Raw genomic sequence first — 27,727 nt, forward strand, 5'->3', positions numbered from 1 at the left:
GTCACATATGAATATAAACAGGACTTTGAATTTTTACCTCTTCTGAACTTTCATAAATAAATTTGAGTCATTTTTTTTTCCTGTTTACTGCAGTGTGATCTGGAAAAACAAGGCATGTTTTCTTTTTTAAAAGAAAATATTTAAATTTAAATATCTCTATAAGATGTAATTTTGGTAAGAATTGAAAAAAATTGAATTTATATCAATTTTTAAGTGTAACCAGGCAATAACAAGCATTCATTTTATATTAACTAAGAAAATAATTTGATTTAACTATGGTATTGACAAATGTACTTTGAAATTAAAACTTTGTACTTGCTATTTTGATGTAAAAGACAGAAACAGATGATAAAGAACGATTTATGAGGAATTTATTTTTATAAGTTTGTCATATTATTTTATATTTTAGTAGGTTTTATGCATATCCCGGAAGCAGTTGTAATGGACATTTGTACAATTGAGCTTTTAATAATGTTTATTTTTAATGTCTTAAGAAAACATGTATTTTTTAAAAAGCTATCCATAGTTTAATTCAGTTTATAGATATAGTGACTTATTTTAGAAACCCCCTTTGCTGACAAATCTAATAATTTCTATCCTTTTCTTTGACACAGGATCTGGAAATAGTATATTCCTATTTACATGGTATGGAAGCCTTGTCAAACTTGAGGGAGCATCAACTTAGGTATGTCATTTTAATATTAAGTTAATCATAGAATGCTAAAAATTTGAAGCATGTAACAATTGAACATTTTAATTTTTTACTTTTATTATTCTTGACACAATAATTGTATATATTTATGGGGTACATTGATATTTTCATATATGTATACAATGTGTTGTGATCAAATGAGGATTATTAGCATGTCCATCACTTCAAACATTTATCATTTCTTTGTGTTAGAGCATTTGAAATCCACTCTTTGAGCTATTTGAAAATACACCACAAATCGTTGTTAATGATAGGTACCCTATAGTGCTATAGAACACTGGGACTTATTTCTCCTACCTAGAATGCTAGAATTTTATAGATTACTTACTGTAGTCAACAAGTAGGCTTAAAGAAATCTTATTCGTGAAAACTCTGCTTCATCTAGCTTCTATACTAAGGAGCTTAAACTTACACTAATAATATATACTTAAACAGTATGTACAGTCAAACTTATACAGCTTAAATTTTACTTTTACAAAGTTGAATTCAATTGTATCCAATAAAAGAATAATATTTTGACATTTCTGTCATAGTAATATTTTTCCATTTCCATCCCAGTGTTTGTCTTTGTCTCTCTCTTTCTCTCTTCTTCCTCCTCCCCCTCTTTTCTGTCTTTCTCTCTCCCCATCCCCCTCCATTTCCCTCCCTTCCTCTTTCACCTCTCACCAAATGTAGTAAATGCCACTTGGTGAAAATATCAATAGGGGCAACATTTGCCATCTTGGCAAATTAAAAACCTACTACTTAGCATTCAGATTTATTAGAAACCAGAACCTTTTAAATTAATCATTTAAAGAATGATTAGGTCCATTATTTTAGTATGTTCTGGATCTTTGAATATTTTATTGCATTAAGTAGACTGCCTTTCAGAGAAGCACAGTTTATACCATATTTGTTTTTATGAGATCTGCCCATATAGAAATCTCATTACTTCTGTTGTACAGTAATACAGCAGTTGTATTTATGTTTATCTGGGCTTCATATTAAAGAACAAAAATGATTTTACCTTAAGTGGGATATAAAATAAAGGACCTTAGGAAGATGGATAATATATAAACACCAACTAGGACATAATGGGAAAGTCTTGTTTCTTCCAGGTCTAGCTATTTCTGATGCCAGCAGGTTTTAATTATGAAAGGAATGCTTTTTCCATGTATTTCCCCTTTACTCTTTCAACACTAATTAATTTGTGAGCGTGTCAACTCCATATTTAGTTGTTAATTGAAAAGAATATCAAGAGGATTGAGTACTTCTAAAATTAAATTTTTAATGAAAATCATTTAAATTAAAGTAGATTGTAGATTAAGTGTTTAAAAATTAAGTCAAGTTTTATTAGGAAGGGCAAAACCACTGGGATTTTAGAAGATGGCTCAAATTAGAACAAGAATAATTTTTAACGTGTGCAACTTACATTTTCTGTTTTGTGATGACAACTTTGCTAAGAAAAAATTGCAGTAACAATTGTTTATTTAATTGCATGTCGTTAATTCATAAATGCAAATGCAGCTAATTAATATGTAAATACAAATGTCACATTCCCACTGTGCACATAAAACCACACACACCTAATATTTAGATATATTGATTATATAATGTATTTTATAGTATGTGTGGTTATAAAATGATTTAGATAATAGGAATTCTGTGCAATTAGAAAAAGGATTTTTTATACTTAGAGAAATTTTCTGGATGACAAATGTATAAATAGGCTGGGCGTGGTGGCTCATGCCTGTAGTCCCAGCTCTTTGGGTGGCCAAAGTGGGTGGATCACTTGAGGTCAGGAGTTCAAGACTAGCCTGGCCAACATGGTGAAACCCCATCTCTACTAAAAATACAAAAATTAGCGTGATGTGTTGGCAAATGCTTACAATCCCAGCTACTCTGGAAGCTGAGGCAGGAGAGTCGCTTGAACCTGGGAGGTGGAGCTTGCAGCGAGCAGAGATTGCACTACCGCACTCCAGCCTGGGCAGCAGAGTGAGACTCCATCTCAAAAAAAAAAAAAAAGAAAAAAAGAAAAAAGAAAAAGTATAAAAATACTAATGAAGTTCCATACACCCAGTTTCCAGCCAGTTTCAGAACTGTCAACTTTCTGCAGCTGCAGAAGTAATTTTTGGTTATAAATAATAAGTTCAAGGGTATAGTTGAGTCTATTTACACCTTACAATGTCTATTTTGGAGCCTACACAGATGTGTTTGTTGGCATGAACCTACAGGGTGGACCTGTAAGATGTTTATCTTAGGCTTGTGTTGAAGTCACATTAATGGAAAACATCAGCTTAAACTAATTTAAGCTCTTTTTTAGAACGAGATCAGGATACCACATACATAATAACAAAAATAGAGGTACAGATAAACCCAACAACTTAGATAAACTGCTTTATAATACTACAATTTCTGGGAAGAACATGTCTCCATTAGGTAAATTATTTTCCTTTAATTTTATACTCTGGGATTAATAGAGAGCAGTCAGTTAAGACTTCCACATGATACAGTTTTCCAGTTTTAGAAAAAAAGTGCTCATAATCAAGATTTTCAGTCTGTTAAGTATTGGGCAGTAGAGCAGCAACATTTGTGTTCTCTTGTGGGGGAGTGGAAGTGGCTTTTATTTATTTGAAAGCTTCAGCTCCCTGCATTGTTACAGAGCAGTTAAAATAGACGTTACTGCGTTGCTGTAAGATCACACACTTTGTGCAATGTAAAAGTTTTTCAGAGCTTTGCTAAAAACTGTGTTTCTTCAACATCATTTTAACTGTTTTTCTAGTGTTTTATCCCTTTAGTTTATATAGACAAGAAGCAGCATATTTGCCAGTGGGGAAAAGAATGCTGTAATTGGGAGCAGAGACCAAAAATCTGTTTTAAAAAAATAGAGTAATTGGGGCTACTTAGTTTTGGAAACAAGAGCCTGCTAAAATAGAATATATATTTTCTGCAGCATCATGGATGAGTGTAATTGTTACTATATAGGCACCGTTAGATCATTGAGTAGTAACTGAAGTATGGTTATTATACTCATTAGGAATTCAGGGAAGGTCAGTTTGCTTTTACTAAAACATTGCCTAACAATGTTTAAAGACAAAAAGCATTTTGGTACTTGATTCCTTCATTTATGACATGTTCATATAAGATATTTTATCATGACTTTCTGATAGCACTGTTTAAATTTATTTATTTTATAAACAATTATTGATTGATTGTATACTTACTATGTACTCGATATTGATGTAGGCTCTGGAGATACTGCAATGAAGTAAATCAAACCCCTGACATCACGGAACTGAGGTTCCCAGTGGAGCAGAAAAGATGGCGATATGGATCAATGTTACTTTATTTAGTATGTTGGACATGATAAGGATGGGTGCTGGGCTGCTGGCTTTGGAGTCAAAAGGAGGTGATATTAGAGTCGGGACAGCCTGTGAAGATTTCTTCATTGTAGAGGTGCCTCAGATGCTCTGTCGTGGGCACAGGCTTGGTGCAGGGGAAGGCAGGGGCCACGATATAGTAAGGTACAGTAAGTAAGTAAAATATAGCATAGTATAGAAGTACAGCAAATAGCATAGGAGTTTGGATTTTCTTTGAGAGATTGTGGAGATTAAGAGTAGAGCTGTGAGATCATCTGATTTAGTGTTTGGAAATATCTCTCTGGAAAGTTTGTGGGGAATGGACAATAGGTATGTAAAGGTAGAGGTAGAAGTCTGTACTTGTCAAGGTCTTGGTAAGGGATAATGGTGGGATAATGATAGCTCATGCTGGATTTAACAGGGGAGATGGTGAATTTGGTCAGTTGTGGAGGATGCATTTTGGAAACAGGTGATGGCAGAAAGATTTATGTGAAGAAAAGAGAGGAGTCAGGAATGATGACTCTAAGGTTGTTACTATATTAGTCTGTTCTCTGCTATAAGGCCATATCCGAGACTGGGTAATTTATAAAGGAAAGAAGTTTAACTGACTCACAGTTCCGCATGGCTGGGGAGGCCTCAGAAAATTTACAATCGTGGCAGAAGGGGAAGCAAACACATCTTTTTTCACAAGGTGGCAGGAGAGAGAAGAATGAGTGCCCAGCGAAGGGGGAAGCCCCTTATAAAACCATCAGATCTTTGAGAACTCACTAACACCAGAACAGGATTGCGGGGACCGCCCCCGTGATTCAGTTATCACCACTGATCCCTCCCATGATGGGGGGATTATGGGAACTGCAATTCAAGATGAGATTTGGGTGGAGATACCATGGCCAAACCATGTCAGGGTACTAACTCTGGGAAAGCAGATTTTGGGGGAGAAATTCATATTCTGTCTTGGACGTTATAAGCATGAGGTGGCTGTTACATATTCAAGTGGCAACACTGAGTAGGCATTTAGATGAGTGGCTGCCGTGATGAGGGATTAGGTCTGGTGCATTGCTTTGGAAGTCATCAGTGTATAGATTAAAATCATGAACTGGATGAGATTACGTGGGTGTAGAGAAGAGGACTAAGGACAGGACACTGGAGATGACAACATTTGGAAGTCAGGTAGAGGATGAAGTTGGGTAGCATCCAAAAGAGACAGAAAGAAAATGACTAGTAAGTTAAGCTGGAAAAGCAGAAGACCAAGGACAGGGAGCTGAAAGGAGATAATGCTGTAAGGAAGAAGGAGTAATCAAATACTGCAGAGTAGTGGAATTGCTCAGGACAGGTAGGATTCCGATAACAAGGTGTTTGCTGGTAATTTTTAGAGCTTTTCCTTTGGAGTTTCGGGGACCAGATGATGGAGGAGTGAGGAAAATGGTGAGAAAATGGAGATAGAATATATAGACAACTCAGGCCGGGCACAGTGGCTCACGCCTGTAATCCCAGCACTTTGGGAGGCCGAGGTGGGTGGATCACGAGGTCAAAAGATCCAGACCATACTGACCAACATGGGGAAACGCCGTCTCTACTAAAAATACGAAAATTAGCTGGGCGTGGTGGCACGCAGCGTTAGTCCCAGCTACTTGGGAGGCTGAGGCAGGAGAGTCGCTTGAACCCAGGAGGCAGAGGTTGCAGTGAGCCAAGATTGCCCCACAGCACTCCAGCCTGGTGACGGAGTGAGACTTCATCTCAAAAAAAAAAAAAAAAAAAAAGAATATATAGACAATTCTAAAAGATTTTCTGTGATGGGGAAAAAAGCAAAATATAGATAGTAGCTGGAAGGAGATGTGAGGTCAAGAGAGGAGTTCCGCCCACACGATAGGTGATATATTGAGTTATGCTTACATATTAGTGGATGTGATTCAGTAGAGAGGAACATGGAGAAGGAGGTAAGCTTGCAGGAGCACAGGGTCTTACACAGGAGCTCAGGCTCTTCCATGGAAGTAGGAACTAGATTTCGGGCGGAAGTAAAGAGGCCCAGGCAAGAATCCTTCTGTTCCAACAGGAAACAAGGCAGAGCCTATTGTCTAATTTAAGACCAGATATTTTTAGACTTAACGCTTTTGGCTATCATCTTTTCCTATGAAAAATTGTTATTCAACCCACTGAAGAGGAATGTATGCTTAATAAGATGTATTCAAGACTCACTGCTGCCTCCTGGAGTTAAGTGAGAATCAGCTGCATTGTTTCCAGGAGGGGATTGAAGTTAAAATTCAATCCTCTAAAGTACGGTGGTGGGAATGCGAAGAACAAGGGAAAAAAGTACCCAAGAGAGCTGTTTCTTTGATTTAGCAAACCGAGGAAAGAAAGATGGATGTGGGTTGATTCTAGGGTTTCACAGGTTGGAGAATAGTAGCCCGACTGACCAAAATGGAGGTGCTGTTGAAATAAACACTTTTAATAGCCAGCGTTTTCTATTTCTAGTTCCTTCATAAGATGGAATAGTAATTCTCTGATTTGCATTTTTGTATTTTGGGAAAAATGTAATTCACTTAAAATAATAGGATGCTTCTTGAAGATGCTATTCTCAGGGTAATTTTGAATATTTAAAAATTATTCATGTTTTTCATAATTTTTATAGTTTAGTAATTTTTTCAAAAACTCTGGGATGAATCAGCTGAAGTAAGAAATCTTTAAAGTTCTAAAGCCTCCAGTTAGTGGTCATAAAAATATCAAGTTAATTAGAGCCTACTTTTATCTTAAATTCTATACTGTTGAGTAACATTCTTGTTGAGCCGTGAATGATGTTATCACTTTTAAAATCAATGTTTTCCTTTTAACTTTTAGGTTCCTTCTCATTTTTTATTTATCTTGGGGAACATTAATTTGTCCACATGCCATTTACAAAATATAAAATACACACAGTGTTCTCCCCCATAAAATAAACACAGTGAAGTTGACATCGTATTAGATATTTTCTTTTCTAGCATATTTTTACCAGATTTAATGTAATGTAATTTTGTTAACCTAGGTATTAAAAATATTCATCTTGAGGCTAATAAATGATTGTGACTAACCATATAAAATAATCAACTTTCTAGACTATATGTCTCATTTAAGGATTTAAAATACCAGTCTGTTTTTTAGTGACAGATGTTGAACTCATGTTTTTATCTCTTTTACAGGTTAATGTGTGAAACTGTGAGATATGAGAGACACGAAGCAAATGAAGTTTTATACTAGTAGGTGTTTCCTTTTTGTTTGTACGATGTGTCTAATCCAGTGACTAAATTTTCTTAAAGAATCAAAGGAGTATTAGTAACAGCTGGCTAAGTCAGCACTAACTTATTTTTCTTAGTTGAGAAATGGGAAACATTTTATCTGTTTCCTGTCATAAAATAAAAGTTTACAGTTCTTTCCTGATAAGTTCACATTTATGTCTATATTTGTATCTCTCACATGTGGGTCAAAGATACTATTTCATAGTGTAGAGTATTTTGACATTTTTATGATGAAATAAGAAATAGTATACAGTTTTTCTAACGGAACAAAACATATATTCCCACAGGCACACCAGATGAAATGTGAAGATAGCATAAAGGCCGTATTTTAGTTTATCCTTCTTTCAGAAACAGGAAAATAAGCTGCCCCCCTGTCTTTGGGTATAATTTCATCTTTAGATAATATTAATATTCCTTTCAAGATGTGCAGCATATTCCTTCAGAAAAGACAGCCTATTCTTAAAGAATATGTAGTAGATAAATATTCGCATATTAACGTAAATTATGATTTAGTAGATGTTATTTTGTTTAAATTATGTTTGCCATGACTGTTGTTCTCATGACTGTTTTTCCAAGCATTTATTTAAAAATTAGTACCTTCTAGACTTATAGGGAATATTTATTGAAATAAATAAGTCACACTTCTGCCCTTAAGGAGTTCATTATCTGTTGAGAGAGGTAGAAATAGAATACAAGGAAAACAACAACAACAGAAACAAACAAAGCAAAGTAATTGTGAGAATGTGGCTATGTTCCAAGGGTGGAAGAAGTGCAAGGGAGCGCATGAAGGAAATGAGGAGAGCCTCAGCAAAGCGGTTGTGGAACCAGATCTCAAAGGTGTGTCCAGGAGGCTGCAGAGACTCCTTAGGCAGAAGGAACAGTATGTGTCAGGATGCAGAGAGGTGAAGGGGCCCGGCCTGATGTTTTGAACATCATGGCAAGTTTAGTGTGACTGGCCTGTGGCGTGGGTCGGGGTGGTAAGTCAAGAGAAGACGCAGTCTGCAGTCATACTTGGTGAAGAACGTGTTGTTCAGAAAACAATTTGGATTCTTCAGGATACTTTTTTCCCTCCTAAATAACATGTTATGGAAAATTACAGACACAATATTTGACACGGGGTATCACAGACCCACAAATACTCATTGTCCAACATGGCGAACCCATGGCCAATTGTGTTTCATTTCTGACTCTCCCCTCCCAGCTCCAACTGGATGATTTTGAAGTAAATTCCATAATTATTATGATATGTATCTCTAAAAGATAGTGACTTTAAAAAACCTTAAACACAAGATTATCAAGTCTTTAAAAATAACACTTTAATATCATGAAAATATTCAAAGTTTTTGTCTCAAATTTTTTTTTTTACAGCTTATTTGTTTGAATCTAAATCTAAAGTTGTGATTGTTGATTTTTGATTGTGATTGTTGATTTTCTTTAAGCCTCTTTTAATAGTAGCTTGGAGGCTGATTTTCAGGCAGCAAAATGATGTGATCACATGTCTCCCAACCCTACCTGTCTACCTGTTCCCTCAAAGATAATACCTGTGGTTGTATGAAAATACGAAGGGTGAGTTAGATAGATTGAGTGTCTGGACAAAGAGGTCAGTAAGGAGACAGTTACAGCCATTTGAGGTGCTTAAGTATTTGAACTGAGGCAAAGACTGAGGGAATGGAGCAGTCAGGGATGATGGATTTTAGAAGATGATACAGGTAGATAGAATCTAGGATGATTCTGAGGTTGCAACATATGAAACTATGACACCTAGGACCTGTTCAGCAGATAATAATAAATATTCATCTGGAACCTACACCAAATATAGAGTCATAAATAACCAAGACATATTTGATAGTGAGAAAATTAACAAGAGGCAAGTGCTCTTAACATAATTCTTCCAGAAGAAATGAAGATGTGAATAAGGTATTATTTTGGGAGCAATAAAAAGTTATCAGTGGAATGGGTATAAAATAACAGGGATAGAGATATTTGAATTCTATTATTGGCATTTATCAAAGCAGTCTAGTGGCAGTAAGCATCAGCTTTCTAATATTTTGTCTTCCTCTGAAACACAGTTTGGATAGTATCAATGATGATGAGGTGATAGCTGACATTTCACAAGCACTTCCTATGTCCCGTGTCCCTGATATGTGATTTATATGCATTCATTTACTTACTCTTCATGGGTATCTTGTGAGGTGCTTGTTATCATTATCCCAGCTTTACACATGGACAAACTGAGGCTTTGAGACGATAAAGAACTTATGCAAGCTCCCACTGCCTAACGTGGGACAAAGATTTGAGCCCAGACATTGTGATTCTGCAGCCATAGCTCTTTTTCTGGCTCGTTTCATGCCTTGTCTCCATAAAATAATGCTTATGTACATGGTGGGGTAAACACACACTCTCCCTGCCCCAACCTGTTCTCCTAAAGTGGCAACTGAAACCCACCAGCAGCTACGTTATGACTGCCTAACAATTATTATTGCTTACTTGTTTAAATCAAAGGTAGATTACAGTGTCTTCAAACCTACCTTTTTTTTTTTTTTTTTTTTTTTGAGTAGGTTTAGAGGTTTAGACAGTGCATGTGAGCTATGCTGATAATGCAAAGCCATATTTTAGGTAGCCTTAAATTTGAATGCATTCCACTTTGTAGAGTTGATTGTGGAACCTGCCCACATTTGACTAGTTAGAAGTAGGTGACAGTGTTAGTAAGTGGTGAAAAGTCTTTGGATATTCAACAAATCATGATTTCATAAGACCCAAAATTCAGAAACTAATTGTAGATTCACATAATCAGATTTCTAGCGTTTGACCAATCTTGTGATGAAATGTAATTGAATTGTTTTCTTCCATGATCCTTAAACAGAGATGCTTCAGCTCTTACCAATTTGTGTGAGTTCGGTTTTGAAAATTAAAAAATTATTGTATTTGTGTTATATATAAATCTGCGATAAACTTAATAATAGTACTCCTCTTTTTTGGACCTGTTGTTATTACGTTGTGGGGAAATGACTTGTTTGTTCTTGTTCTTCCTTGAGCTTGAAGAACACAGTGTAGTCAGAAATATCAAAGGCTTTCAGGCTTTGGTTTTATGACCAAGAGATGAGTAGAGTAATCATTTTCCTTATTATGTTTATGTGCTGGTGCCTGCTAAGTCTATGGTTTGCATAATTTCGCCAGGTAAATATAATACTCTTTTGATCCACCCCTTTACCTCGTTTTTCTCACCTATAATGTGGAACCGATAATAAAAGTTCCTACCCATCAGGATTGGCATGAGGGTGAGATGCAGTAATCTGTACAGACTGTTTAGAGCAGCATGTTCAGAATAAGTGCACAAACACGTTAGTGCCAGCATCATTGTCATTCTCATCAGTGTTTGATAATTTACATTTTGGTCTTCCAGTTTTTTATCGCTTTAAATGTTTGTGAGGAAGGAATTATAGTAGTGATACTTTAGCTCTGATGGTGTTACTGTTTTAACATGAACCACCAAGATGACAAAAACACCATTTTAAATTGTATTGAGTTGGGGGGGAACATTGTGATTCTGATAAGATTACATTTTTAAAACTTAGAGTTGCCCGTTTAGAGTCAAATTTTATTTGTTTGCATTAGAAAGTTAGAGAAAATTAGCTCAACTTTACAGAATGGAAAAGCCTATCAGGTAATTTCTACGTTCCTTTCCTTTATTATCTACCCTATTAGGTATTGTGCTGTTTTACGGGAATACTGAGGTGGATAATATAAATTCCTCACCGGAGGGACCTTAACTTGTATTTGTTTTTATTTAAGAATTTAATCTTAAATGGGAAACATATATGTAAAAACACCAGAGAGTAAAAGTTGCAGCATATCGCCAATAAGAAGTTGGGAATTTGTTCTCTGGAAAAATTATTCGAATCTAGGGCTGTCTTACAGTACAGTATGGAAACTGATCTGTTTTAGTTTTTACTTAAGGCCAGCCATCTTCACAGATAGTGAAGTGAAACGGAAATACCGTTTAATATATAATTACATTTAACGTGCTCAAAACCTTTGGATCAGAAATTCAACCACTGCAAAAGTTTAAGTGTCCACACACACACGCCCACATGATAAATGTAACTGTGCACCTCATTGCCTGTTTGCCACATACATCTGACTGAATGCTTTGGTTTCCAAAGGAGTTTTCATAGCACTTTGTAAGGGGGTTATCTCGCTCTATTCCAGGAGAGAAAATTGTTCTCCATAAAAGAGCTGCATTGAGACCTATTGGGTCTTTTAAAGCATTTTCATTTAAATCTGTAAATGTGCAATTTAGAACTGCAGGCCTCCGCTGAGCTCTTGTTGCTTTTAGCAGTCTTTGCAGTTGTTGACTTGGCTTTCTGTTTTCACAGCAGCTGTTCCCACTGCTCTGTGAGGGTGCTCATCTGTCTCTGTCCCCTTTCTGCTCTCCCACACCTCCTCCAGCTAATTCTGCCTCAAGTTTGCTTTCTGGTCTCAAGTACCCTAATTTATCTGTATCTGCATTTACCTCTTGTCCCACTCCTGTCTCTAGGAGGAAGGGATGTCTTTTTGCCTGTATGGTGGAGTTATTTCTGTTCTCGTTTGTATCTTCAGCCTCTTCTTCCTGCCCCATTTCTGAGACCGTAAGCCTGACCCTAAGTGTGCTATGATGCCTTCCATCCTGAAGCTTCTCCTTTGCCTCTCTTACTCATATCCAATTATTACACTATTTTTTTTCCTTCCTGATGTGACCAAGATTTTATTTTATTTTACAACACAGTAAATTGTTTTAAAATTATTACAAAAGCACTAATCTACTACTTAGATCATTTTTATAGCCCCCCACCCCTACCCCAGGTAGCAAAATACTGCAGATCTTCTTTCTTTATTATTTTTTTCTTGAGACAAAGTCTAGCTCTGTTCCCCAGGCTGGAGTGCAGTGGCACTATCTCGGCTCACTGCAACCTCCACCTCACTGGTTTAAGCCATTCTCGTGCCTCTGCCTCCCGAGTAGCTGGAATTACAGGCATGTGCCACCACGCTTGGCTAATTTTTGTAGTTTTAGTAGAGCTGGGGTTTCGCCGTATTGGCCAGACTGATCTCAAACTCCTGACCTCAAGTGATCCACCCACCTTGGCCTCCGAAAGTGCTGGGATTACAGGCGTGAGCCACAGCGCCTGGCCTCTTCTGTTTTTACGCAGCAAGATGTAACCACCATTTTGAGTATTTTTCTGTCCTAATTTTATTATGCTTATATGTGTACATAAAGAAAATGGTGGCTGGATGTGGTGGCTCGCACCTGTAATCCCAGCACTTTGGGAGGCTGAGGCGGGCGGATCACTTGAGGCCAGGAGTTCGAGACAAGCCTGGGAAACATGGTGAAACCTCGTCTCTACTAAAAATACAAAAATTAGCCTGGCTTGGTGGCATGAGCCTGTAATCCCAGCTACTTGGGAGGCTGAGCCACGAGAATTGCTTGAGCCCCAGCAGCAGGGTTTGCAGTGAGCTGAGATCACGCCTGGGCAACTGAGACCCTGTCCCCCCCGCCATCCCCCCAAAAAAGTGAAACCAAAGCTTTTAATGTATTTGAAAAAAATGGCGTCTTTAAAGACTTAGCCTTTGCATGGAATTGTAGGACACAGGTGCTCAACCACCTCGCCTGTATGTAAGTATGAGAATTCAGGCACATGCACACCCGTGCCCACACAGATACTTAAGAAAGACTGTTTCATCATATACATATGGAGATCCTTTAAGGCTTCTTGACAATGATATTTTTATATTACTATTTTAACATGAAAATGTTTTATTTTTATGTTGAACAGAAGAGTATTTAAATAAAAACATTGTTAAAAATACAATTAATCTGTAATCTTCACGAGGGTAGGGACTATGTTTATGTTTCAGGTTTGCCTTCTCATGCCTGCAATGGAAATTTGCATTTAGTCTGTTCCTGATGGTTATTTATTTATTTTTTTTTCAATTCTCTATTCAAAAGAAGGAACTCCTTTGATCTGTAGATAAAGACCTTCATTATGGTCTAACTTTCTAATAAAATGGCTGGTTACATATCATCAGTTGTTGGATTCTTTGTGTCAATGTTCTATGAAACTGCTTAGTGAATAAAAGCTGTTTAGGGTAAGGTATAGGAGAAAAATACAACTTGCTTTTTATATCCTTTCTGATGTGAGGGTTAGTGGTGCTGTCAAGTGTTTTGCAGTGTTGTTGCGGTTTCTTGCTGTAGGGGACTCCTATAGTGAAGTTAGGCAGATTTAGCCTTGAATTTGACTCTGTCTCTGGGTGTGTATAAGTTACCTTTAATTTTTCTAGACCCAGGTGACGCTAGGTGAGGAACAGTTTTCTTGTGAAGATGAAATTGCAGCATATGAATCTAAAAGACACATTTGCAAATTAATTTCATAACCCAGTAGTCGTTTCCAAAAGAGTCAAATTTTCAGATTGTTTTAAATGTGATAAATTGTTCCTTGAGCCCTTGGATCTATTTTTTTACCCTCAGTATAGCTGACTCGTCGATTTGATGTATTGTAATCTCTCTCTATATATATCTATATCTATATATAGTTTGTATTGGTGTTTTTCCTATCATTTATCGTTTATTGAATAGCTTTATAACTCCCAGTGTTTCATTCCTTCCTTTCGTTTTAAAAATGAATTTCATAAATTTAAGATTGTGCCAGGCACAGTGACTCATGCCTGTAATCCCAGCACCTTGGGATGCTGAGGTGGGTGGATCACTTGAGCCCAGGAGTTCAAGACCAGCCTGGGCAAAATGGCACGACCCCATCTCTAAAAAGAATACAAAACTTAGCCAGTGCTGGGACTCCAGTGCACCCCTGTGGTCCCAGTGCTACTCGGGAGGATGAGGTGGGAAGGTCGCTTGAGCCTGGGAGGTGGAGGTTGCAGTGAGCCAAGAGTGTACAACTGCACTCCAGCCTGGGCGACAGTGAGACCCTGTCTCAAAAACAATAATAAAAATAATAAATAATGAAAAATATGATGATATTAATGAGCCTATAGAATATCTGGCTTTATTGGTTCTTTGGTAGTTTACATTGCTAGTTAAAAAAAAAAAAAAAGGATGTCTGCTGTCTCCCCTGTATTTTCAGTATAAAGATGAAATATCTTTAATATTTTCATCAGTTTTCAGAGTTCTTATTGATCTTACTGACTTTTCCTGTTTGTTGGTTGCAATTCCTTGTGAATGAATTGCTGTTGATTGGAAAATAAGGATTTTTTTTTTGAAAATCTTAAAATGGTGTTTTCTTTCTTCAGAGGTTTTAATTATAAATGAAGTAATTTCCTCACAATTTAGAACTTTTAAGAAATAGAATAAAAATTACCCTCAACTTTAAAAATGTCATTTGTTTTCTTATTGTGGGAATTTATAATTGATATATTTACATATAGCTCATTTTATAATAATGTATCAGTATTCCAACAGTGGAAAATGGAAATACCAAAGCCCTTAACTCTTGTTAGGACTCCTGAAATTTGGCGTATACTTCATGTTTTGGTACATGCACTTTATATTTCTTTTGACTTGATATCATTGTTAGGGTTGTTTACTGTGCTGTGTTGCATTAATTTATCTAGTGAGCTTGCTTTGTGCCATTTGGCTATACAAAAATAAATAATGAAGCATTTTTCTATCAGCTTATAGCTCAGCGCTCCATGAGAGGAGTAAAAATATACAAATAATTTTTAAACTGTAATAAATCCAGTAAGAAAAATGATGTAATGTATTTGTGAAAAAGATTAAAATTACTGTGTATCTGGAAAGCCATCTGTGTATTGGAAGGTGGCCATTGTTAGAACGTATTTTTTTGAAGCCGTGGAACACTTTGTTCATAGAAAATCCTGTTCAGCCCAACAGCAGTAGCTATTATAGTTGAAAGAGGTTTGGACGCCTTGAAATCCCAAGGGCTGTTGATATTGAAAACCTCTGATCTCAACTGTCTGCTGGACGCCTATAAAGGGATAGACGATAATTTGTCGTAAATAAGTAATTTTCACTGTGTTGTGGTTTTTTTTTTTTTTTTTTGGCGTATAATCGTATATTTGAGAGCATGAGTCTAAGCTGGCCAGAAGTCTGTAATAGCAGCAGTGTAGGTGAGCACAAATGGGACCCTGAACTTTAGCAAAGGGCTTCGATAGAGACTTGGGAGGGGAACCCGCAGAATGTCATGACAGGCCGTGAAGAGGGAGAAGCTTGGGAAGATGTCCCTTTATCTTTTGGTTGGATGGTGTTGGTGAGACAGCAGATACAGGAAAATAAAGGTGTTTTTTCTGTTTTTTGGTCACGGGTGGCTGGCCCTGTGGAATTCCTTGTGGTCCCCACGTAGTTATTGGAACCTTTCTTAGTCTTCATTTTATTCCATTTTTTCTTGTTTTATAGGCATGGGATCAATAGCCCTAGATGATGATTCCTGTCTCCTTTTCTCCAGATGCCAACAGCCTTGTCTTTTGAATGTGATATGTGTGGTATTACATCCTGGATAGTATAAAGTGACCTTTCTAAAATAGCACCAAAATTAGTATTTGATGCTATATGTGGTTCTCAGTTGTGCCGAACCTGTCTGAGATAGCTGTGTCATGTGGTAAGCTCAGCCACTATTTCTGGACATTTTGCCAGTGCTCATCTTACCTATTCTTATTCACAAAACAATTGCCATCTTTTTGCTTCTTTGTTTTAATGACCTTGTTAATGCTGCCCATATGAAGTATTCAGAGGAGCTTCCTCACTCCCCTGGGCCGCTTCAGGCTTGGCCATATTGCATTTGATCTGCTAAAGTGGGAGGAGTCTCTTCTTGTAGCCCATACACCCTCCTTGTTCCATATTTTGTCAGGATCATCTGGGAAAGCACTAACTTCTGGTTCCAGATTGCTTAGATTTTGCATGGGCACCATTCTTTCTGTTTCTGTTTATTGCTTCTCCACTCCCCAAACCACCCCCTCCAAACTTAGATGGCCATGTTTGTGACTGTTGGGAGTCTTGTTTTGAGACGATGGTCTGCTAGGCTTGGCATCCTTTGCCCACAGCCACCTCCGCAATGCCTACCACTCTGTTTTGTTTCAACTCAGAATCTTCTCTCTCCTTGTCAGTCTCCCTTGGCTTTTCTTTCTTCTTTTTTTTTTTTTTTTTTACGACGGAGTTTTGCTGTTGTTGCCCAGGCTGGAGTGCAGTGGCACGATCTTGGCTCACTGCAACCTCCACCTTCTGGGTTCAAGAGATTCTCTTGCCTCAGCCTACCCAGTAGTTGGGACTACAGGCGCCTGCCACCATGCCCGGCTAATTTTTGTATTTTTAGTAGAGACAGGGTTTCACCATGTTGGCCAGGCAGTTATCAAACTCCTGACCTCAGGTAATCCACCCACCTCTGCCTCCTAAAGTGCTGGGATTACAGGCGTGAGCCACTGTGCCTGCAGCCATGAGCAGCCTTTTTGGCTGACTGTGCCTCACTTAAGTTTTCCTCTTGTATTAACAGCTGAATGAAGTAGCATTTTCACAGTTACTTTCTTGCCCTCTAATAATTGTCTTTGCTGATTTAATCAGTTTTCTTCAGGCTTAGTAGTTTTTTGTTCTTTCAATTCCCTTGTCAACTTCAACTTGATCACTTGGGTTTACCGGCGGCTTCCTTAAATGAGAATGTGGAGCGGCACACACAGCTCTTTCCCATGGAGAGAGTGCCACCTTGTGGATCTCTAGGATATTGCCAAGGAGGCGCTTAGATGGTGGCTCCATGTTTCCATTTACTGGTAAACTGAAGTTTACATCTTTGACTTTCAAGCATTTTAATACCTTACCTGGGTTCCTGTCTACTCCGTTCATTAATTTACTTATTAAGAAAATATTTGAGTGCCAGTCAGGTATTATATAGTGTATATATTGGGGGTACTTAAGAGTTAGAGGAGTTTAAAAACTACCGAGGAGAAACCACCTACTGTGAGTAATTATGACACTGGCACCTGCTTCACGTGAACATGTACACAGGGCACTGGGAAGCTGGAAGAAATGACTCACTTTCCTTGGAATATACCAAAACACTTCTCAGAGGAGGTGATAGTTAATCTGGAACTAGAAGGATGAGTAATACATTTACAAGAGAAAATATACTATTTAGAAGCTAGACAGCAGGTTTTTCCGAAACCTTTGTGGCATAGGTGGAAAAAAAAATGTGTGGCTTGGCTGAACAGGATGAAGTTTGCAGCATAAGGAATGTTGGGGTTGCGAGCAGAAAGCAAAACTGTAGGTTGGTCCTTTCAGAGATGATGCTAAGAGAGGAAAGGAGATGAAGAGAACTAGTATTTTTTGTACCCATCATACAAGGTACTGCATATATATTGTTTCATTATATAAAAGGAGCTCTGTGAAGAAGGTATCAATGTCTTGCATTTTGCAGTTGAGGAACTAAAGTCTCAGAATTTGACTTTACCAGGATCACGTGGCTGGTGTGGAAGAAGGAATCTGTGCTCCAGAACCTGCACTCTGGAACCTGTGCTCTTTGCACAGCCTTTTCCTGCTTCCTTCATGGACTCTGCCAGGGAGGTTGGACCTTCTCCTGCGAAGGACCATGGGGTTCATCAGAAGGATGTCATCTGATCTGATTTACCTGAGCAAATGATCACTGAAATGTTGCCCAGCTTCTCCTAGGCATGAACGTTCCTGCCCTGAAAGGAAGTTCATTGTAGTTGGAAGAAGGTGATCAGGAATAAGAAATCATTACAGACAAACATAAAACGATGAAATTAGATGGGCTAAGTATTCTAGAGTTTGGAAAACAGTGAGAAGATTTCCTTAAAGTAGTAGTTTTTGAGCCATCTCTTAAGGTACAGTGTGATGCAGAGGGTAGATGGAGAGAGGTAAACATCCTGAACAGTGTGGCACAGTTGGAAGGAACAGAAGGAAAGCAGCCAGACAGGAGCAGTGGGTTATGTTGAGGGTTAGTAGGAAGGAAGGTGGGAGAGGAGAGGGAGTCAGATTAAGTATTTCCCTCATGCCCATTTTTCTTGGTTTAGGTTTGGGGTAATGCTCAGCGGAGATCATACAGTTCTGATTGCCCCAGAGGCTTTCTGTCTGTTTACAACTTTCTGTCTGTCTGGAAGGTGAACTGATCATTTTATAATGGTCTGTATTTGTTTGGCCTTGTTAATTTCCTTCCTGTTGATGAAAAATAGAAATCAGAGCCTTTTAGAGTTTCTCATTATATACCAGGGCTTTTGTGAGTTCCGTTTCGTCCATTGTAGGATGAGATGTATTGAAATCAAATCTGTTGTCCATTGTGGTTCCTAGCTCATCATCCTGTGATCAAATTCTGAGATTCTAAGAAGGATTAGGTCTTCTCTAAGCGTGAATTCTCCTGATTAGAGAGACTTGCAAGTACTGCTTTCCTATACAAACCTCTTTAGTCTTCAGATTTCTTTTTTTTTTTTTTGCCCAATACTGGTGGTGTCAGGTTATTTGGAAATCCTTAGTCAGGTTTCTTTCACGGTTAAGCTTTGGCATTTCAGCAACATTTGAGGGAGCTGCTTTGCTCATAATTTTTAAAAAAATTATTTGAGGAAAAATTAAAATAGCACTGATTAATACAATGCATGTACCTAGTTGCATGGATATTGATAGAGTTGTACTTTTTTTTCCTGCCATTTGTTCCTCTTGGGACTTCATATCAGGACCATTTTTCTGAAAGTTTTTCAGAGTTGGCCAGCCCCATACGTAAGAATCATCTGGGATATTTGATTAAAAGTCACTTTGATGGTCCTACCTAATGATCAGAAATTGGGTGGGATAGATGCATTTTAAATTAACATCTTAGTTGATTCACTTGCACATCAAGGCTTGAGAACTACTGGATAGAATAGAATCTCAGTGTTAGTCTTAGATGTTTGTTATCTACCACTACACCTACTCAAATGTGGTTACATCCCAATAAACCCACTATATGTTGAAAATATCCTAAGTCAAAATGCAGTGAATGTACCTAGCCTACTGAACATCATTGCTCAGCCTAATGATACGGTTTGGCTCTGTGTCCACACCCAAATCTCATGTCAAATTGTTGTCCCTAGTGTTGGGAGAGGGACCTGGTGGGAGGTGATGGGATCATGGGGGCAGATTTCCCCCTTGCTGTTCCCATGATAGTGGATGAGTGCTCATGAGATCTGGTTGTTTAAACATATGTAGCACTTCCCTCTTTGCTCTCTTTCCTGCTCCGCCATGGTAGGACATACTTGCTTCCTCTTCCCCTTCCCCATGATTGTAAGTTTCCTGAGGTCTCCCAGTCATGCTTCCTGTACAGCCTGCAGAACTGTCAGCCAATTAAACCTCTTTTCAAGTTACCCAGTCCCAGGTAGTTCTTTGTAGCAGTGTGAGAACGACACATACACTTAGCCTACCATAAACATGCTCAGAACGCTTACATTAGCCTACAGTTGGGCAGGATCTTTTAACACAAAGCCTGTTTTACAACAAACTGTTGAGTACCTCATGTAATTTATTGAATATTGTACTGAAAGTGAAAAGCAGAATTGTGGTACTCGAAGTTGAGCGTGTCGTGAAGACGAAAAGCTTGTCGGATCATTGGAAGTTGGGCACCGTCTGTACTATCATTGTCAGTCTTCTCTTAACCAGCTTCATTGCCTGGAAGTGAGGTCTCAATTTGCATACCCTTTAACTACTGAACAATTTGCTGCTGCTACTACTAAGTATTATTTTAATAATTTTAGTTTCATTTTTCTTAAAAAAAAATCACTTTTCCATTTTTACATACACGTGTAAAAACCCTCCAGTAACAGCTGCACTGTGGAAAGGAAGTGTTTGCAGACCTTGAAAGGAAGCACATTATACCCCACACAGAAACACCGTCTGCCTGAGGCATAATTGTAAGTGAAAAGAGTAAGCGTGGTTAGTACAGTGCTTTCTAATAAAGTAAGGGGAATTTCCTAGACAAGTAAGACTAAATAAAACAGATTTTTGATGCTGACACCTCACAGCAAGGAATTTGCATAACAGGAACGAAACATAAATTCTGTAGGGGATGGATAGGAGGAGAGGAGAGGGGTTTTTCTAGCTTACAACTATTTCCAGAACATCTGTAAAATAAGATTCACTGTTTTTTTTGTATTCTTACATTCCTTAATTATGTGTTCTTACTTTTAATTAACTTACTTTTCGAAAACCTGAATCCTTAGAAGAGACAACTCAAAAAGTTTTGCTTATCATATGGGGCCTGGCGTGCGGTAAATGCTCACTGAATTTAATAACTGTTGATTGAATGGTCATTCTCTGCAGATGCCTACTAAAGCAAATATAACTCTTGCAAGTTAACTTTGGATTCTTTGGGGAATGTAGAGCAACAGCCTGTCTATCAGATAAACAAAATTGTAATGAGTGTTAGAGATTACCACTTACCTTCACATCCTCAGATCTTTCCCATGGATTTCCTGATATAAAGAGTCAACCCTAAACACAGGCTAATCGATAGGTGTTAAGGATGCTAGAGCATTCACTGCCACAGTGTTTGATCGACTTTGAACATCAGTTGTCTTTCACTTCATGTGTGTTTTATTATCAGTGCCAGGAGAGCTGAGTTTATAAGGCTTGTACTTAATTTGTCCTTATTATTTTTGCCTTCAGAGTTGACAGACATGAAATAATTGAAAAGCCAGCTAATGTTTGTTATTTCTCTCTGTCACAGATAATCTAGATCATGGTGCCATTTATTGTACTTTCTAACATGTTAACGCTATTAGTTGTCACTGAATAATTATATGCATTTAATGATCACTGCTCATTTAATCCTTGCAGCAGCTCTAGTAACTTGCCCCAGGTCACATAGTTAGGAAGTGACGATCTACCTTAATTTCCTATTTCTCTAGATTTTATTTCCTTGGGCCAACCTTTTTTGTGATAAAGGGAACATTGTAAAAACAAATTTTAAAAAGTTTACAGAGTATTTTTTTTTCCCGCTTTCTGTTTTAATGTTTCACCATTTGTTATTTAAAAATTATTAAACTAGTTTTGAGTCTGGAATAACATTTTTACTTGGCATAATTCAGAATTTAAGAGTAATGCTGTCATCTTAATAAAGACAAATAAGTTTTTTTCACAAACCAGACGAATGATTGCTGGTTGCAAGAGCTAATGATTAAAAACTGAGGAGACAAAAATATGAATTACTCTTTGAAGTACTTTGCATTTTCACTTGAGAAATCATTTTATTTTTATGGTTCTGCATTCACATGAAACTCTTTGACAATGCTTTTCCTTTATGTTTTCTTGAGGCATTGCTATTGAGCTAAGTAGTCATGAATTTGGTGAAGAATGGACTTGGGGGGAAAGATGTTCAACTGCTGATTCACTTTGGAAGCAGATAGCACAGTGAAAATGATAAGGCGATAGAGATTGGCATTATTAAGTGATGTAACTATTCAGAGTTGTAAATAGAATTTAGTGTCTTCTAAAAACTTTTTCATGACATAATATAGAAACCAGACAAAGCAGGGACTTGGCAGAAATTGCTGAAGACTCCCTTGCAACGTGCATATGGTTCACGGGGATCTGAGAGGAGCGTAGTATGCAGCGTCCACGTTGTGCTCTTGAAAGAAAAGGGGTATGCTCTGTGCCTCCTTTCTACTCCTCCCCCTGGCTGGAGCGTGGATGTGGTGGATGAGATGCCACCCTAGAATATGAGATGGAAGCCATGGGTTGAGGACGGCTGAACCACAAAACAGAAGGAGTGTGGCTTCCCAATATCATGGAAACACCTTATCAGTCTTGGACTTCTCATGTTCACACTATTTTGTGTATGAGAGAATAATGAACTTCCTCCTTGGTTATGTTATGCCATTGCTATGTTTAGATTTTTTAATAGTAGCTGAGTTTGTGTCCTAACTAATAAATTTGATGCAATTGACTATATACGATAAAATAACTTATTCATGGCAGAAGGCACCATAAACCAAGTCCAAGGGTAAACAGCAAACTGGGAGAAAAGATATTCACAGCTTTTGTTTTCAAAAGGCCAGTTTTTGTAAAGTACGCCTAGAAAAAAATCTCACAATTTTTTTTTTTTTTTTTTTAAGGCAGAATCTCTCGCCATGTCCACCCAGGATGGAGTGCAGTAACCCAATCTCGGCTCACTGCAACCTCCACCTCCTGGGTTCAAGCAATTCTCCTGCTTCAGCCTCCCAAGCAGCTGGAATTACAGGTGTGAGCCACCACTGTTGCTATTTTTTTTGTATTTTTAGTAGTGACGGGGTTTCACCATGTTGGCCAGGCTGGTCTTGAACTCCTGACCTCAGGTGATCCACCTGCCTCAGCCTCCCAAAGTGCTGGGATTATAGGCGTGAGCCACCACACCCAGCCGGGAAAAAAAAAAACCCTCACAATTAATTAGAGGCTTAGAGTAATTAATTAGAGACTTAGTTAAAAGTTAGGAAGTGATTTTACAGAAAAGAAACAGAAATGACTCATGAACATAAAAAAGATGGTCTTATAAGAAAAACAAATGAAAAATAAACTGAGATACCATTTTCACCAAGCGGATTGGCAAAACATCCAGAAGCGCTTCAGTCACCCTGACCTTGCTTGGCAGTGGCAGCCCTTTGCACTCACACTCCCCATCCTCCCTGCCTGTTGCCTGGAATGCTGCTCCCTTCAGGATCCACGTGGCTAACTCACCTCCTTTGCTCAGATGTCTTCTCAATGAGACTTGAATGTAATCTCCATGAGGGTGGGATCTTTCTGTTGTTTTTCCCCGACATATTCTAAACATCCAGAAAAGCCTTCCACATAAAATTTGTCAATATTTGTTAAATTATGACAAACTATATTAGTAAGGTTGTGGGGAAGTAGGTAGGCATATACATCGCCAACTACCTGTGGCGGACAGTTTGACAGTATCTAACAAGATTACTGTGTATGTGCTCCTAGACCCAACAGTTGCCCTTCTGGGACTTTGTCTTCCAGCTACTACTGTATGTACAAAATTACTATTGCAGTTTTTATTTGTTTTTATATAATTGTGTAATATTGAAAACAATGGGAAATGACTGTCAGTAGGGGGTTGCTTGAGTCAAATATGGCACATCCATACAATGGAAAGGAATGCTCTACAGCAGTAAAAAGAATGCTCAAGGAAACTATCTTTTGGTGAAAAGATCTCTAAGAGTTATCGCAAAAGAAAAGAGCTGTGTAGAGTGTGCTATCTTTTCTGTAACAAAGAAAAAAGTTGGTGGGAAGGATAAGAATGTATGTCCATTATTGTGTGCATATACATAAATTCTAAAAGAATACCAAAGAAATAGTGGAGAAATGTGAGAACTTGCTAGACAGGGAAAATGATTAGGAATAGTAAGTTTCACTGATAGCTCTGGGTATTTTTTCATTTTATGAAGCAAGTGAAAGTATTTCGTGTTCAAAAAAGTAAAAAATAAAACTTAGAATGATAGGTGCTGTTGGTCTAAGGAACATTTGAAACATTTAAATATACTAATAACTATCTTTTGTGTATTTCAGGGATATAAAGTAATTTGTAAAAATGATTTCAATCGTTGAATAATGGTATTTTCATCAATGTGTTTTATGCTATTGTTCTTTATTATTTTAAAAGTAATATGGGTGCTGTACTTTGTGCTATATGTTTTAATTTTGTTGTTGTTGTTGTTATAGGTAACAATCTGATTCTGTTACCGTTTCTTTTCAGCCCCGATGATATTGGGACCTGCTGGTATATCCTTCTTTCTGGTTCCGTGTTCATCAAGGAATCCATGTTTCTTCCAAGAAGCAGGTATCGTATAGACATTCTGTAACAGATTATCCATGAAGCTTGAAATTATTTTGCAGAATTGAGTTCTAAAATTCTTGTCTATTCCTGTGTCCTCTTCTGCTGACACAAAGCAAGACAGTACTTTGGGGTGTTGATGCATGAATCTTTAAGAAATAACTTTGTTTTGTATGCACTGTTCCAATCTCTTTAACAAAGGGCAAGAACAGAAAACATACTGATGACATGTGCATTTGTTACATGATTATGTCAGCTGTGTTGAGGGCACATTTGCTCCTAGGAAATACAATCAGTTCAAGATAGCTTAGATAAAGGAGGACGAACTTAAAGAGTATAGCAGGCAGTCTCATAAACGTTTAAAGAGAGGCAAAGAAAGTTCCTTAAGACCACATGGGACTAGAAATGGAGAGGCAGGGACTTTCATTGGCATTTTTTGCTTCTCAAGACCATAGGACCTTTCATTTTTGCATTTGTCTGTAGATTGGCTACCTGTTCTGTAAGGCTGTTGATTCCTTTCTGCCTGTCTTTGACTTGTATGTGCTGACTACTCACTTAAGGCCTTATGTTACTCGCTTAAGGGCTTATGTCCCTAATGTTTACATTGTTTGACTGCAGTGCTGGTATTGTCTTTAAATTCCTCAGAATACAATCTGACTGGCCTGGGTTGGGGCGGATGTACTCCTGTCTTCCAACCAGCTGTGTCCAGAAAGGGTTAGGGCTCATCTGTTGCATACATGATTGCCTAGGTTCAGGTTCCCCAAGGGTGTCAGCTACTGAGTTTCAGTAGTTATGTTTCTATGTACTTTTCGCAAGTAAATAATTTTTACTAAAGGTTTTAAACTTTTAAGTATTTTTATTTTAAATTACTAAATAAATATTTTATTTGAATTGACTAAATTTATTAAAGTACGGGGATTGCCCCTTTCTGTCACTTAGCTCTTCTATAAAAACATTCAAATGTCTTGTTGATAAATATTCTGTATGGGTCAGGCTCTTATGAAGAATCTATTTGAAAGATGTGAACAAATTTTTATAAAAGGTCAGAGTCTGAAACAAGGAGAGGTAATTTTACACTGTGGAGAAAGATCAGCCTGGGTGTGGTAGCTGACGTGAGTAGAATGGGCCTTTGGTGGCCAGAGTGCTAGTGAAGGAGTGCCAGAGGCACATTGCATCTAATTAAAAATAATCTCGGCTGCGATTCTCATGCCTCTTTGCCCTTCTACTTCTTTGAGGTCAAATTGACAAACATATTCTCTTTGGAAAATGGTCACATGAGGGAGGGAAGCTCTACTGCCTGCTTGTTCCTGAGTAATAGTCTTGGAAATGATGTGGTGGTGGCGGTAGTAATAGAGATAGTAATAATTGTAGTAGTAAAAATAATAGTAATAAAAGAATGATGACAAAATAGCTAAGCTTTTACCTTATTTTCCATTCACCATTTTAAATGTTTTGTGTATATTAAATACTTTCATAACTCCCCTTTGAAGTGGGTACAGTTATTACCTGTATTTTATGAATGAGGAAACTATGGTAATACAGGATGGAGGGTGGTTGTACCTCCTGGAAATCTGCCTAGAAAGCCTGGAGTGACCCTGTGAGCTAGCTTTGATAATTCTAGGAATTCTGTTTCCCGCAGGAATATCTCCACTGGAATCGTAAAGCTCTTCCACTCCTTCAGACTCAGGACCTACTATTTGGTCCCTTTCTGGAGGTTCTGTCTGACTCTATTTCTGAACTTGAAAGAAGGTGCTAGCAAACAATATTTAAGCATTGGCATATTTTAAAAATTATATATAATTTAATATAATAGTAGTAATTACCATATACATTTTCAAAAATAAAGAGAAGAAACATTATCAGCTAAAATCCTCTCATCCAAGATAATCATTCTTTAATAGTATTTTTTCTCTACGCTTATATGCTTAAGATCATGCTTTAAATACAATTTAATGTCTTCCTTATTCCAGTTAAAGAATATATATGTTGCCTTATAATATTAAAAATTCTTCATGAAAAGGTTTACTCTTTATAACTTTTAATGCCAATTTAACATTTAGTTATTTGAACTTTCCACAATTTAGTTAATAATTGTAAAGGATACATTTTATTATAAATAATGCTGTAGCAAATGCAATTTGAAATTTATGTCTTAAAAAGAACACTGATTGTGACTTTATCATCATCTTAATACAAGGTCTGTTGTACAAACTAAATGCATAAGACCGAAGCCCTAGAACAGTGAAGAAGCCAGTAGTGGTCGTCCTTGACTATCAGCCGTTATCAACTAGTCAAGTAACAGCTTGTTCTAACTTCTGGAAAGGGAACTTAATGTTCAAAAGACTGCTATTCTAGAAAAAAGAGGACTTGCAGTTCAGACTTATTCCTTGAGCACATTGGACTCTGTATCTAATTATTTTAAAAGATGACATAAGTTACTCTTTTTCTGGCTGGATGTCAAGTGCTTGCCAGTTAGTACTTTAATAGGGTGAAAGAGGGAATGGCGGTTCTAACAGAATGACAAGCCAGTACTATTTATAGGTTATTGCTTCATGTTGCACCTGCTGACATTTGCACTGTCCAAGTTGTTTGTTTCCTTTGGGGATGTTGCCTTAGGAATAGGACTGAGATTGTTTTAATGAGAAAGAGTTTAGTGGTGTTATGCTGAAGATTGGCATTAGTGATTCAATATATATTTCTCTTCCCAGAAAATACTGAGGTTCTTTATGGATTAGGTATTACTGACAGTCCAGTTTCATAAAACAACTAGTTTGCAGATGATTCTTCAACCTATGTTTTTATCGTGTAAGCCTGGAAATTGGTTATCAGTATATAATAAGTCAACTGAGCATTCTCTTGAAAGTGCCAACTCGTTTTGACGGGTAATTCACCTTGAAAGTACCAAAAGATCTGGAACAACATTTTTATATTTTTGACTAATTCTTATGAAATTGTTTTGACACATGATTTCATCCAGTGAAAAGGAGGATATATATGGCAGAAAAATCTGTCATTTGGCTTCCAGATTTAATTAGCCTTATTGAAATCCCTCAGTCGACATTTAAGTCAGCATTTTATGTTTTTCTAATTTTTTTTCTTTTGTTTTAGTTACCTTCCTAGATAGATGAGGGTGGTTTGGGTATGTGCTTTTACTTCGGTTGTTCAGACGTGAGTGTTGCTCCTTGTTAAGGTTTGTAGGGCTTATGAATTCCTATGTGACTATCACTGACAGCTTGCTTACTCTTCTTCTCCACTTCAAGCAGTTTCAGTGATTATGAATGTTGTTTTTGTGAGTTTTGTTTTTAATCTACTAGAAATTTGTCAAGTTTTGAAACACTGATATTTATGCAAGTGCCTGTAACGCCATGTATTTTATGTTGTTACATATGTTGTTGCCTTCAGATAGAGCTAAACTCTTATTTGAATTATAGTTTGTATTGAAGTAAGGTACAATTTATAGTTATTGTTTTCTTAAAAGTCGTTTAAAATGAATTCAGTGTCTTTGTATCAACAGAAGATTGCTAGCAAAGGTAATTTAAGAATGGAGTGTGTGGGTGAGAGAGAATATTTGCCATAGGTGAATATAGAAACAGTGCAAACTATGATTTTTTTTTCAAATCT

At 37.4% G+C, this 27,727-nt stretch overlaps 1 protein-coding gene across 2 annotated transcripts in view; it reads left to right on the forward strand.

The window, feature by feature from the left end:
• Nucleotides 1-617: 617 nt before the first annotated feature.
• The window catches only part of RAPGEF2 (Rap guanine nucleotide exchange factor (GEF) 2), a 177,641-nt gene continuing 150,531 nt past the window's right edge, over nt 618-27,727 (forward strand). Inside the window, exons 1-3 of one of the 2 annotated variants that reach the window (XM_011970525.1) lie at nt 618-685; nt 7,224-7,280; nt 24,029-24,112. In XM_011970525.1, the coding sequence (XP_011825915.1) occupies nt 648-685; nt 7,224-7,280; nt 24,029-24,112 (179 nt within the window). In that variant the 5' untranslated portion in view covers nt 618-647. The remainder of the gene's footprint in view (nt 686-7,223; nt 7,281-24,028; nt 24,113-27,727) is intronic. The other variant, XM_011970526.1, reaches the window with a different exon arrangement.

This window comes from Mandrillus leucophaeus, unplaced genomic scaffold (genome assembly GCF_000951045.1).
Source record: "Mandrillus leucophaeus isolate KB7577 unplaced genomic scaffold, Mleu.le_1.0 Scaffold95, whole genome shotgun sequence".
NCBI classification, from domain to species: Eukaryota; Metazoa; Chordata; class Mammalia; order Primates; family Cercopithecidae; genus Mandrillus; species Mandrillus leucophaeus.